Source organism: Ambystoma mexicanum, chromosome 5q, assembly GCF_040938575.1.
Source record: "Ambystoma mexicanum isolate Mex_15411 chromosome 5q, UKY_AmexF1_1, whole genome shotgun sequence".
NCBI classification, from domain to species: Eukaryota; Metazoa; Chordata; class Amphibia; order Caudata; family Ambystomatidae; genus Ambystoma; species Ambystoma mexicanum.
Window position 1 is genome coordinate 1,042,725,793 of NC_090933.1, and position 13,538 is coordinate 1,042,739,330.

Here is a 13,538-nt window from a genome sequence, read left to right on the forward strand (position 1 = left end):
ATGAGGGTTTTCCGCGCTCGCACGAGACCCCGGTGGGAGGACACATTGCGTCTCATTGGGAGGCGTGGCAGACCATCACAGAAGACAGATGGGTCTCGTCAGTCGCTCAAGCGGTCTTCCGCCTACCTTTAGCCCCTACCCCACCCCTTAACCCTCCTTTTCAGCTGTCGGGCTCACCTTCCCTCAAGGCTGAGGTTCAGAAACTTCTGCACCTCAGAGCTGTGGAACCCGTTCCCCTTGGGGAGCAAGGGGAGGGTTTTTACTCCCGGCTGTTTACGGTGCCCAAACCCAACCAGGCTGGCCTGCGCACCATCCTAGACCTTTCCCAGTTCAATCTTTTCCTACCCCAAGAGAAATTCAAGATGATCACGCCCAGCCAGATTCGCTCCTCTTTGCAGATGGGCGATTGGCTCAGCGTGGTGGATCTTCAGGATGCGTACATGCATATCCTGATTTGGAATCCACACTGGAGATACCTCCGCTTCTCTTTGGGAGAGGAGCGCTTCCAGTTTCGGGTGCTTCCTTTTGGCCTCAGCTCGGCGCCGCGTGTCTTCACGAAGATGATGTCGGTGATTGCGGCCTATCTTCGTCTCCAGGGTATCCATGTGTATCCCTATTTGGACGACTGGCTCCTACGCAGCCCTTGCCCGTTGGCAGCAGCGGGCAACCTCCAGTCTCTCCTTCAGCTCCTGTTCCATCTTGGGCTGTCGGTGAACTGGCGGAAATCCTCCATGACGGTCTCACAGTACTCGACTTTCCTGGGTTTTCGTTGGAACACGATCGACTGCCGAGTATCTGACCGGGGACAGAATGGCGGATCTGTTGGCCACGTGTCAGATGTTTGCGCAGTCGGAGAGCATGTCGGCCTGGTGGTTCCAGAGGCTTCTGGGCCTCATGGCTTTGTGTGTACTGGCTCTTCCCCTTGCTCGTCTCAAAATGTTCCTGGCGTCAGGCTGTGGACCCGGATTCCAAGCGGATAATGATTCCGGATTCCATGAGAGTGGACCTGGACTGGTGGTCATCTATCTCTCAGCAACCTGTCAGTGGGTGCGGGGTTTCAGGACCCAGCCCCTATGGTGATGATCACGATGGACTCCTCCCTTTTGGGGTGGGGTGCAACGTTAGATCTTCAGGTCTCGGACCTCTGGTCGCCCCAGGACAAGCTCCTGCACATAAATCATTTGGTGCTTCTGGTGATCTTTCTGGCGCTCAAGGCATTCAGACCGCTCATCGTCAACAAGGTGGTCCGCATAAGAATGGACAATGTGGTATCAATGTATTACATAAACAAGCAAGGGGGGGGAAAAAAGTCTCCCCCTCTCGTGGACCTGTTGGGAGTGGGCCGTGCTTCATGTGGTCTGGCTGCTGGCAGTGTACATCCCGGGCCAGCTGAATGTCACTGCGGATGCCGGCAGACAGTGGTCAGCTACGAGTGGGAGTTGAAGGCGGAGATCCTCATGGATTTTCTCGCGTTGGGGCACACCGGAGGTGGACCTCTTTGCCACGGCAGTAAACAAGAAGCTTGCTCAGTACGCCTCCAGAGGGGGGGCTGGGAGCCTCCTCTCTTGGGGACGCTCTTGAGATTGCATGGCACAACATGAGAGCTTACGCCTTCCCGCCTCTCCCCCTAGTTCATCGAGCAATTTGGAAGTTGAAGAGCTCTGTCAACTGTTCTCTTCTACTGATAGCTCTGTGGTGCCCACCAGGTTTTGGTTTTCAGAACTTCAACACCTGTCGGTGTGTCCGCCGATCAGGTTACCAGTAACTCCCGATCTTCACCAAGGGGAACAACAGATGTGGCACCCCTCCCCACAATCGCTGAACTTGGCGGCATGGTGCCGGAGTTCAAGTCTCTAGAGCGTTTGGGCTGGTCTGCGGATAACATGTGCATTATCCAGGCAGCCAGGAAACCCTCGACCAGATCCCAATACAAGAGTAAATGGCTCAGGTTCTGTCATTGGTGTTTGGAGAAAGAATTGGACCCCGAGGGTGGCAACGATTGACACGGTGCTGTCCTTCGTATCCTCCCTAGCAGAGTTAGGTGTTCATGTTTTGTCTTGCAGGTCTTATCTCTCAGCGGTTTCCGTTTACCTCTTTACAGACCGGTGTTCTTATTCTCTAACTAACCCGATGGTGAAGAGACATTTTGCTGGCTTGACACGCATCTACCCTCCGGTTCGTAGTCCGCATCCGCCTTGGGACCTAAATGTAGTCCTGACGGCGCTGTGCCATAAACCCTTTGAGCCAATGGCTACGGTTGACCTCAAGTACGTGTCCTGGAAAGTGTCCTTTCTGGTCACCGTTACGTCAGCGAGGAGTGTGAGTGAGCTCCAGGCATTGTCGGTGGAGCATCCTTTCTTGGTCTTTCACAAGGACAAGGTAGTCCTTCGGACGAACCCAGCTTTCCTACCAAAGGTAGTGACCGAATTCCATCTGACTGAGTCGATTTCCCTTCCGGTCTTTTTTCCGAACCCTGCCTCGGAGGCGGAAAGGGTTCTACACTGCCTGGATGTCCGAAGAGCTCTTAAGTTCTACCTGGACAGGACTTCCGAGCTTCGGAGTTCTTCCCAACTTTTTGTGACCTTCGGTAACCCTCAGGACAGGCCGGCATCGAAGGCATCTATTTCCAAATGGATTGCCGCCTGTATCACAGAGTCTTTCACCGTCCAAAAGCTGAAACCTCCTAAAGGTATCCATGCACACCTGGTGCGGGGCAAGGCAAGGCAGCCGCGGTTCTTTTCAGAAGTATGTTCCCTGGGAGTCCATCGCTAAAGCGGCTACTTTGGCCTCCCCATCTGCTTTCTGTAAGCATTACTGCCTCGATATGAGCTCTAGAGCTGACGCTCAGTTTGGCCAGGCTGTGCTGAAGAACCTGTTTCAGTAAGGGGTTTTTCCATCCACCCATAGTTCCTGTAAGGAGTGCTTGGGAATCTCCCATAAGTATGGAGGAAAGGGGACGGGACGTAGGAGTATTACCAGGTTACTCACCGTAGTGACCACCTTACTCCTAGTCCATAGTCCCCTTTCCTCCATACTGTCAGGTGTATTGACCCACGTTTGAGTCATTAACCTGCAACATTTGGTGCTGTGGGCTTAGAAAATCCAAGATGGCCAAAAAGCCCACATGTGCGCCAGAATCCAGGAAAACCGCGCAGTTTGTGCGCACACCAAAATGGTCACCTAACCTTCCACCCACCAGTGCGAGCGTGATGGGCCAGGGGTGCCATGAGTGGAATGTGTGCCAAAGGAAAAACAGCAGTGCCTGTTAGCTTAAAAAGCCCTTTGAAATCACCTTGGTTTCTCTGAATGCAAGCTAAAAATGCCTATGTCAAACATTGCAGGATATTCAAAAATCTCACTGAGCACCAGCAGACATTTGGCAGAATGAAGTTTTGTGTGCATAAAAAAATCTGGAAAGAAAAAGAGCCCAAAACAATGTTCATAACAAAACTGGCTGAACTGTGGAGGTCAGCAGCTTAAGTTAAACTGAACTGAAAACCACTAAATTCGAAATGTTTAAATTGAGGGACCTACTTTTGAGTGTCACAGTTTGTAACTGTTGAAATGTCATAGTCTTGAACTTAGAATCAGCACTCTAGCTGCATGTGTAAAAATTGTCAGTTTGATTTAAATGTATAAAACTGTTAACAAAAAGTGACATTTAGCTGAAACCTGGCTTAATGAAACTGGATTCTGCCGGACAACTACCCCCGACAGGAGTTGAAACTGGATCAACAGCTGTGTTCCCAGGCCTGGCTGCATTCTGCTGCCCCCACAAAAAGGAGGCGACACCTCTCTGATTGAATTACCTGGGGACTGCAGGAAACTGAAAATGGACTCAGGCAAATGTTATATTGGGGGGGGGCCGTAAAGTGGCTTCCTCTTGGGAGAAGTGGGAGGAGAAGTGCCTGTGAGAGCCAGCTGAGCTTGGGGGAAGTGGATAAACCAGTTCTTCCACCATGTGATGTGGGAAGCCACACCCCTTTTTGACCAGAGCATAATTTTAAAAAGATAGATAACTCATAGTGCGGACTTGTCAGAATTATATAAGTAATATCATTAGGGTTTCCCTCAGCATCCCAGACTAGGCATTGACTTAGCTGTAGTGTTGAAGTGAAGCCGCTTAACAATACGCCCGCCGCCGTCCCCTCTAATAAGGTTCCTCTGTTATTGCTAATGGGTCTTTGACCCTGCGATAGAAAAGGACTGATGGGCGATGCGCAGGGCGGACCCAAGGTGGGCAGGGTTACGGCCGCGTGCTGGGCCCCGCGCAGGAAAGAGAGGGACGGACACATTTTAGAAAACATTTTTGATGCTTTTTACAAAGTGCTCCGGCCCGTCCCACAGGATGGAGAGATGTCCCATAAGTATGGAGGAAAGGGGACTAGGAGTAAGGTGGTCACTACAGTGAGTAACCTGGTAAAAACAGTCTACTGTTTGACAGGTATGCTTTCAAGATTTATCACGTTAATTTCTAGGTTGTGAAATTGTAACACTGAAACTAAGAGTAAAGTGGTTTCTACAGCCTCGTCTTCATTTTTGTAGAGCCTGCCCTGAAGAATGACCTAGAGTGAGATGCATCTGCTAGGGCTTCTGCTAATTACCTATGAATAAAGACAATTGGATTATTTGCAAACCTGCAGTAATTTGAAGATGATTTCAGTTGTATTCCTTCAACTGAAGATACAATTATGAACAATTAACTATGCATTCTAAGTAGTATTCACTACACCTCAGGCGTCTCCAGGCTCAGCGAGAGTTTCACTGAGCAATGTTTGCCTCCAGATATTCAGCCAGTCTAGTTTCCGACAAGTTCGATATTGTAATGCAGATTGCACAGTTGCAAAGCACCTACCTTACTTTCCCCTTCAATGACAATGACAGGCACAGCAGTGGCAGGCCAGCGGTGTTTGGAGGGAAGTGGCTTATCACAATTCCACAAAACAATGATCTGAAAGACAAAGAACCTTTCACTTGAACATGTTCAGGTGTGATTGGTCACCTCTACACAGCAGACACACCATTCTTTAATACCATGCAAGACAATATATATGTGCCAATCGTGCACTGGACTGTTAGTCGCACCCCTACTCCACATCATCACTACAGTCGGATATCCAATGACTTTGGTTCTTTATTGGAATTCCTCCGGATGAAGGAAGGAAACAGCTAGCAAGCAGTCACTATATCACTGCGTCTAGTAACCAGTTTTGGTAATAGACTAGACACACCCCTCCCACATCTCTATGCCAAACAGGTTTCTGGCACCAGTCCTTGGCAGAACACGCCACTAATGGGTAACGTAGAGAATATCAGCTGCCATGCTTGTGTATGCATAGACTTTCTGCGTTGATGTGTTCCCTTGTACATTCCAGTGCTCGACTCAATGCCATATGTTACTGCTTGAACGGTATAAAAGCAAGCTGGTGCAGTAAAGATGGTCAGGTACTGATAACACAAAGTAAACTTAAGGTCCGCTCTACAAGTATCAGAGTTACCACAATGAGTACATTTGGAGGTAAGGCAGGCTATTTCAAATAGCCAACCAAGGGAGTTCAATCGACAAGCAAAAAGATTTAGGAAGCAACCAGAACTTTGCACAGAAAAAAAGGGACACATATGGAAAGGGTCAGCTGAAGTTCTCTTTGGAAGTGGCACCCAAAGTGACATGCATTTAGACAGAGTAGACAAGTAGACTGCACAATATATTCTTTCAATAGACGAATGAGCTTGCCAAATAAGACACAGCCTTCATGCAAGTGAAATAAGACCCAAAGGACGGCATAGTAATATACAAAATATTGGTGGCTGCTCTATGAAGTCACATTGAATGGCCCACTGGTCATAGATTGTCAAATTAAGAGGAGATGGAGGAGTGGGGAGATGCTCAAAAACGTGGCAATATGTTAGCCGGAGGAGGCATAAAGGATATCCTTCAGAGACCCGCCACCCTTCCCAAATACCCATGCCTTGAAATGAGAAGATCTGTTATGCACCCTATCCTGCAAAGAGAGGCAAAGAAAAAGTAAGACATGGCTGCTCTTAAATCCCAACGCAGGTCAATCACAGAAGGTAGGGGTCATGTAATTCCTGACAACGAGGCCTCTTGCTGGGGAAGAACACCCAGCGAAACAGTATCATTTTATTCAGAACAAGCCTCATCCCTGCACATGGTGCTTGCAGAGACTGAGAAGGGAAACAGATTGCACCCCACTCCTTCCCTCCCCAAGTGTGCATGAACAGCCAAAATAAGCTTTTCCAGAAGGAATATCAGCATGGCTAGAGGGAGAGCCACTGGCAGATCAAAAATACCACACAGCACAGCTCTGCTTCCACCAGACTTCAAAATGGTGACTCAGATTTTTAAAACCTCAGCAGAGGAGGTATTAATTCGCAATAATTACATGGAGAACACAGAAATGATGAGTTACTCAGCGTAATGACTAACTTACTCCTAGTCCATAGTGGCATTTCCTCCATACTGCATGGGCATCCCTTGCGAAGGACGGAAACAACCAATTTCACCAGAAAAATATCTATACCCTTTTAAATTAATGCACAGCCCCGGGAGCATGCACTCCCTTGACTCTGCCCACCAATGCCACACCTCAGTCCCCTTGGACTTGTCAGCTAGATTAACCTGCTAAACTATGCATCTTATTACTGGGGGGGGAGCGAGATGAAGGGATGTATGAAGTAAAGGGTACTATGAATAGGAGTATGTTAGGCACCACAGTGAGTAACTCATAATTACTCCTACGTCCCGTCCTTTTTCCTACATACTGCATGGGTGATTACCACTGAATGATGCCCAAGGGAGGTGAGATGCTTTGGATCCTAAGAAAACAGGTTCCCGCAGGACTGCTTGCCCAAATGCCGCGTCATATCTTTTGCAGCCATCCAGACAATGTTAAAGGATATTTGTACCGCGCACTATCACCACTGGAGTGGTCCCCTGGTGCTCTGGCGGCTCTGAAAAAGGAAGGGGGGGGGGGGTGAGTTAGTGGGAATGAGCTGGAAAAGTGCAAGATAGCAGTGATGTGTTGTTGGCAGCCTCAGCCCGGTGGGTCCTTTGGCTGGGCTTGGGGTGTTTTACGATCGGTAGTCGTCGTATGCTGTTGTGCAAGTCTATGTGCTGTCTGTTTTGTTGTTGCAGTGTAGTGCAGTTTGCTGCATTTAAGGCTTGTGGTTGGTTCGAGTTTGAGGTGTATGCTTGTAGAAAGCCGATGGAGTGGCCCACGTAGCTGCTCTAATTGTTTGCCGTGGCACATGCCTATGGAAGGCGACCACCGTTGCTTTGCCCCAACTGCATGAGCATGCAGGTTTTGTGGAACGTCCTTCTGCTGTGACTTATAGGCCTCCCAAATGTCTTCGACCATCCACCTAGCTTTGGAGGCCTTAGAGGCTTGGTCCCCTGGCGTAGACATGTCAAAGGAGACCAATAACGCCTCTGACTTGCAAAACCCTTTGGTCCTGTCTAGATAGAAGAGCCTTGAAATTCTAACATCCAGACAGTGCAAAACACTCTCCGCTTCGTCCTTTGGGATAGGGAAAAAGGTTGGCAACAGAACTTCTTCATTCAGGTGGAATGAGGAAACCACCTTCGGAAGAAATGCAGGATGGTTGCAAAGCACCACCTTGTCTCGATGGAACACGGTATACAGTTTTGTGACCATCAAGGCCTGAATTTGGCTCACTCTCCTCGCTAAGGTAAGACCAACCAGTAGTGCTGTTTGATCGTGACCAGCTTTAGGTCTATTGAAGCCATGGGCTCAAAGGGCCTATGCATCAGTGTTGCGAGCACCACTCTGATGTCCCACACCGGAAGCAGTCTCTTGGAAGGAGGCTACAGCCTTGTCAGCCCCATCAGATGTCTTTCGACTAACGGGTTGGAGGAAGAGAATGTCTCGTGGTCCGAATTTCGGTAGCCAACAACGGTGGCCAGGTAGGTCTCCACCTGCACCCCTTAACATGCTAGGGGAGCTGAGAACTATAGCACTGATCCAGCATGCACACTAGGGTCCACCAGTTTGTCCTTCGCCCAGAGACAAAACCTGGTCCATTTGCTTTTGTATTGCCTTCTGGTGGACTCGCTTCTTGCTTTCTGAATTATTTTCATGTTGTCTTGTGACAGACAAGAGATGCTGCATTGTTACTTGCTCAGGAACGAGGCCGCTAGGGCTAGCTTCTCGGGAGCAGGGTGAACCACCGACCACCCAGCTGTGAGAGGAACCTTCGATCGTGCATCGGTAGGTACATTGCACCTTGCACCGCTAGCCGTATGAGGTCTGAGAACCAGGGTCACGCCGGCCACCTTGGGGCAATTAAAATCAGGCTCAAGTTGGAGGACTCTGACTTTGTTGAGAACTTTGTGAATGATTGGGGTAGGGGAAATGTGTATGCCCGCATTCCACTCCAAGTGAGATGTAGGTCATCCCATAGGGTGCCTTGCCCCTGACCCTGCCACTGTTGACATCTCTGGTTCTGCTCCATGGCAAACGGTCTATGTGGGGTCGGCCGCATCTCCTGAAGATGTCTGCCAGTACTTGTTCCTCTAGCTGCCCCTCGTAGTTGACCATCCAGAGTCTGCCAAGCCTGCCACCTCCAGGTTGGATTCCTCTTGAAGATGAATTGCTGATAGCCATATGTGGTGCGCCGTGGCCCAATCCCATATCTCTATGGTGAGCCTGCACAGGCGGGTGTGGGGGGGGGGGGGATCTGGTTCCCCCCCTGCTTGGTGATGTAGAACATGCACGTGGAGCTGTCGGGTTGTAGGCCGACCACCTGTCTGCTTATTAAAGGCAGACAAGCCCACAGGGCCAGCTGGATGGCCTTCAATTCGATTAAGTTGATTTGATTCTTCCGTTCCTTCTTCGTCCATGTGCCATGCACAAGGTACGTGTGTAGGGTAGCTGTCAATCCCTCCATAGAGGAATCCGTAGTGATAGTAGACTCTGGAGGGTGGTTGCCTGAAAGGTCTGCCCCCCGGTTGGTATCCTGTCTCCACCATAACAGGTCTGGTATGAGGTCTGCCGGGATGGAGACTGCTGCGTCCGGGGAGCCAGTCATTTGGTTCCATGAGGCCAGGAGGTGCAGCTGTGCCTGCCTCATCCCGAGCCTGAAGGGAATCACCAGGATACAAGCTGTCAAGATCCCCAGAAGGTGTTGGTACCACCAGGCCGACAGTCTGCTTAGGAAATGACCCATAGCCGCTTTGATGGCTGCCAGCTTCTCGTCTGTGGGAAAAATCCTGTTTGTTAGCCCACACCAAACTGAGGAAGACTAAGGTTTGTGTGGGCTGCAGTTGGGATTTTTCTTGTGGTTGATTGAAAGCCCCAGATTGTGTAGGCTCTCCATAAGCCTGGAGGCAGACTGCCAAACCCCCCCTTGGGCAATTCCGCCCAGACCAACCAGTAGTCAAGATATGTAAATAGATGGTGGCCTTCCGATCTGAGCAAAGCAGCCACAGCATTCATCAACCTTGTGAACACCCGTGTGGCCGACTTGAGCCCGAATGCAGCACCTTGTGCTGAAAATGTAGCCCCATCACTCCGAACCTCAGGAATGAGCGGTGGGGCTGCCAGATGGGGATGTGCAAGTATTCATCCTTCAAGTCTAGGGAGCATGTCCAGTCTCCCCCACACAGACTCCGCTATCTGAGCTGGCGCAACGATCTTGCATTTTTGGAGGGGTAGGGATAGGTTCAGGAAGGACAGATCCAAAACCACTTGCAGGCCAGCCTGGTTCTTTTTCTGTATCATAAAAATCCGTGAGTAGAACCCAGAGCCTCGTTGAGAGCGGGGAACTTCCTCCACTGCCAGACTTTGTACTAGTGAGCAGATCTCCGCATGGAGTGTTGGTGTCCCGATTTGAGGGAGGGGAGGAGACGAATGAGGTTCCGCAGGGACCGGGAGACGAAACCTGTGCAAAACCACAAAGGATCGAGGGATCTGAAAGAGTCCGCCAGGACTAAGTGTGGACAGCAAGCCTGCCCAACTGGAGAACTGTGCACCTTTATGGGGCAGTTGTTGCTTCTTTGGGTCTGAGGCTGATGCTTGGGAGAGGGACTGAAAGAAGCCCTTGTGTGAAGTGCACCGTTGTTTGAGCTTGTGATGGCTGCTGGATCAGTCTAGTTTCCATGCCTTCCGAGCCTGGAAGCCCCTGAATCCGCCTAAGTTTCTTCCACTATCCGGCCTGGTTTGGCTCCGTCCGACTGCCCTGGGAGCCAGCTTTGTCAGAATAGCCAGTGATTTGGCCTTTTGGGAAGTATTTTGGACTAGTTCCTCGTCTGAATGAGTGGAGGAGATTCCCCCCCCCCCCCCCACCCCACCCTCCCTCGAAAGGCAGGTCCACGATATAGTCTTGTACATCCGTGTTGAACTTTGTGGCTCTAAATCATGTCGTCCTTCTCATCTGTGGCTATGCAGATTGCCCTGTCAGCCATGTCGATATGTCCAACAGTGGATTCCAGAAGATCTTGCGGCACTATTTTGGCCTCTGCCAGCCCCTCCTTGAATGAGGTCTGTTTTTGCACAGGGATGTCTGGTAGGAAGTCATAGATATCCCTCCATAGCCTTTGGTTTGCAGCGGCTAACATGGCGTCTGCATTCGCCTGTCGCAGGTGGAGAGCAGCATTTGAAAACATATTTTCCCCACATGCTTCTAGTACCTTTTCCTCCTTGCCCAACAAGGTCGAGGAGGATGTGGAGGTCTCGGGTGTTTTACATACATGGATGCCACTGCCATCACTGATGAATGTGGCTGTGGATGAACTGACAGGAGCAGGGTATCCCCTCCGCCTGCCTGTATTTTGCCTCCTGTTGGTAGGTTGTTTTGAGTGAGGCTTTGTCCAATTATTATTTTTGCTAGGGCTTCAACATCCTTCTGAAAGGGGATGCCTGATCTGGAGGCCGATTTTACTGTGAGGGCCTCGGATAATAACTCCCCCTCCCCCAGGCTGTTCCTTTTGGGGCTGTGAAATGCCCAGATACTCTGCCAGTGGGGTGGCTTGATGCCACTGTACTGGGGCCAGAGGCGGCATTGGAGCCAGTGGAAGCATGTCCTTTATGATGCCCCAGATGATGCCCCAGAGTATGGTGCCCACCTCCAGGGGTGTCATAAGCCGGAGGAGCATCTGTCCTCACAGGCTGGGGATGCACACTCCTGTGTCAAGGGCATGTCGGCGTGGATGAATGCGCCCTTGCCGCTCCCTGTCCACTCTGTACCTAGTAGGGGGCTCTCTAGGGTCCCTGTCCCGGCAACTGGGTATGCTGTGCACCAGAAGACCCGAGGGGTGACCATTGACCCCTAGAAGTGGGTTCTGTGCCTTACCATCCTTCCAACTGGTGCGCAGGTTCACGTGCCACCATTTTGTCCTGCTTTGCCACCATTTCATCCTGCTCTGACACCTGATGTCGTATTAGGCCTAGCCTCCCCTGCGTACTGCTCCAAGCAGGGTCCTGCTTTTTTGGCATCTCAGGCTCCTGCCTGGTAAGCTATGCGCCCTCGGGCTGGTAGTGCTGTCGCAGGCAGGCGCCACCTCAGACATGGGTCTGGTACTAGGGCAAACCCCTCAGGAGATTTCCCTAAGACAGAACCAACAGGCCCCTCGGCAGGGGAACCGGTCGGATCCGTGGACCCCTCGGCCATGAGGCCAGTAGCTCTTGAACCTCTGTACCCAAGCTGGTGACAGGGCCTTCCTGGCCCTTCCCGCACTGCTGTTTCCTGGAAAGGGAATCCCCCTTGCGGGGTGCTTTGTTAAAGAGTACACATACCTTGTCCTTTGTCTTCCTGCACACCTACTCCTTTATTTGCTCCGGGTAGACCAGAATTACAGCTCCCTCCACCTGGTAAGCTGGTTCTTAAGTGATCGGGGAGTAAGGGCGTTACACGCCAAGCAGCCATGGTCTTCTCCCAGGCAGCAGAGGCAGAGCATGTGTGGGTCCAACATGGGAAAGCATCCCTCGAAGGAAGAGCACAGACAAAAGCCTGGGCCGACATGCGCTGGGGAGGGGCGAGGCGCCAGAGGCCTTGAGATTGCAACAAAAAGTGTTAATAATTTGGGACCAAGGTCTCGGGGGTAACTAGAAAGAAGACAGTGGAATTATGAGGAAAAAAGGGTTTCAACCATAGCTCTGGTAAGTAGGTACGCTCCTGTCAAGGCAAAAAAAAAAAAAGAAAAGAGAAGTGTGGCGCCAGAAGGCAGAGTCAAGGGAGCACATGCTTCCGGGGCCGCGCCCCAGTGTGCATACATTTGAAGGGGTATCAATATTTTTCTGGTGAAAATGGTTCCGGTTCCGTCCCTAGCGAGGGTCGCCCATGCAGTATGGAGGAAAAAGGGACAGGACGTAGGAGTACTTCCGCTATCTGGGAATTTCAACAGGAGGTAAACACTTGAAAGCGCAAGGCTTGCACCGGATTTAACTGATCAGAGTCAAAATGCAATGCAATTGCAAAATTAAATACTAGCTTTACTGATTAACTATATCCACTAGGGGGACTCAGTTGGAGGCAGAAGTGTCAAGAGTCGAGGCTACTGCTGTAGAGAAAAGAGCAGAGGAAACGCCAGAGCACAAGGCTGTAACCTGCCCAGAGGACGTACACCTCAGACACAGGGAGATAACTGTAAGAAAGGGAGGAGGAATTGTCATGCCTGCTGAGGGCTACGTCAGGCTCTGGCAGGAGCTAGAGGCAAAGGAGAACCCAGAAATTCCTAAGGGCTGGAAGCTTTTTCCCCCAGGTAGTGTGAACATTCCATAGACCGACAAACACTAGGAAAGAGGCAGGGTAAGAAATACATGCTGGTAGAGTGTCAAGGAAATATCCTAAACGAGGGAGGAAGAAATATTTGGAGGAAGGCAATAGAGGAGGAAAAACCTATTGGTAGGGGTGGGAAGAAACATGCTGGGCACTAGATCACTGGGACATACCTCAGCCAAAAATGAAAACTGGATCCTATATGCCAGATACTTATTACAGGGAATCCAGAAAAGAATGGTTAGCTTGGTAGAAAAGGCCTTCTCACTATTTTAAAAAAATCTATGCTGACACTAATGAACAGTTGTCCCTCTCCCAGACTCTCTACCACCCTCCCACCCAGCTAACTTACCGTTTGGATGTTCGTTTGTCCCAGGCTGAATGAGATTTCTGCCAACATTCTCTGTGCACATAAGCCGAATACAGTTCAATACATCAACGACCAGGCAGCAGCAAAGGGGATGCTTGTTCACCGAGTCATCCACGCCCTGTCCCATAGCGTATTCCCTAGCCCAGATCTCCCAGACCTCTATGACTAGGTAAGGGCCAAAACCCAAGTGAGAATGTACACCCTGGTGTGCCATTGTAATTTGTGCCCTACTTGAATTTGCATGGTGGCGTCCAACTAGAATATTGCTCCCTGGTGTCCCACTTTAATTTGGCTCATCAGTGATTTTGCTTACAGGTGTCCCACCGCGATGCATGCCCTACTTTGATTTTTTTCACGGGTGTCTTACTGTGATATTGCTTCCTGCTCTTCCAGGGTAATTATTGCCCTAATG

At 50.4% G+C, this 13,538-nt stretch overlaps 1 protein-coding gene across 1 annotated transcript in view; it reads right to left on the reverse strand.

The window, feature by feature from the left end:
* The window catches only part of EXT1 (exostosin glycosyltransferase 1), a 616,826-nt gene that overhangs the window by 76,699 nt on the left and 526,589 nt on the right, over positions 1 to 13,538 (reverse strand). Inside the window, exon 7 of the mRNA XM_069621540.1 lies at positions 4,856 to 4,951. Within this exon, the coding sequence (XP_069477641.1) occupies positions 4,856 to 4,951 (96 nt within the window). The remainder of the gene's footprint in view (positions 1 to 4,855; positions 4,952 to 13,538) is intronic.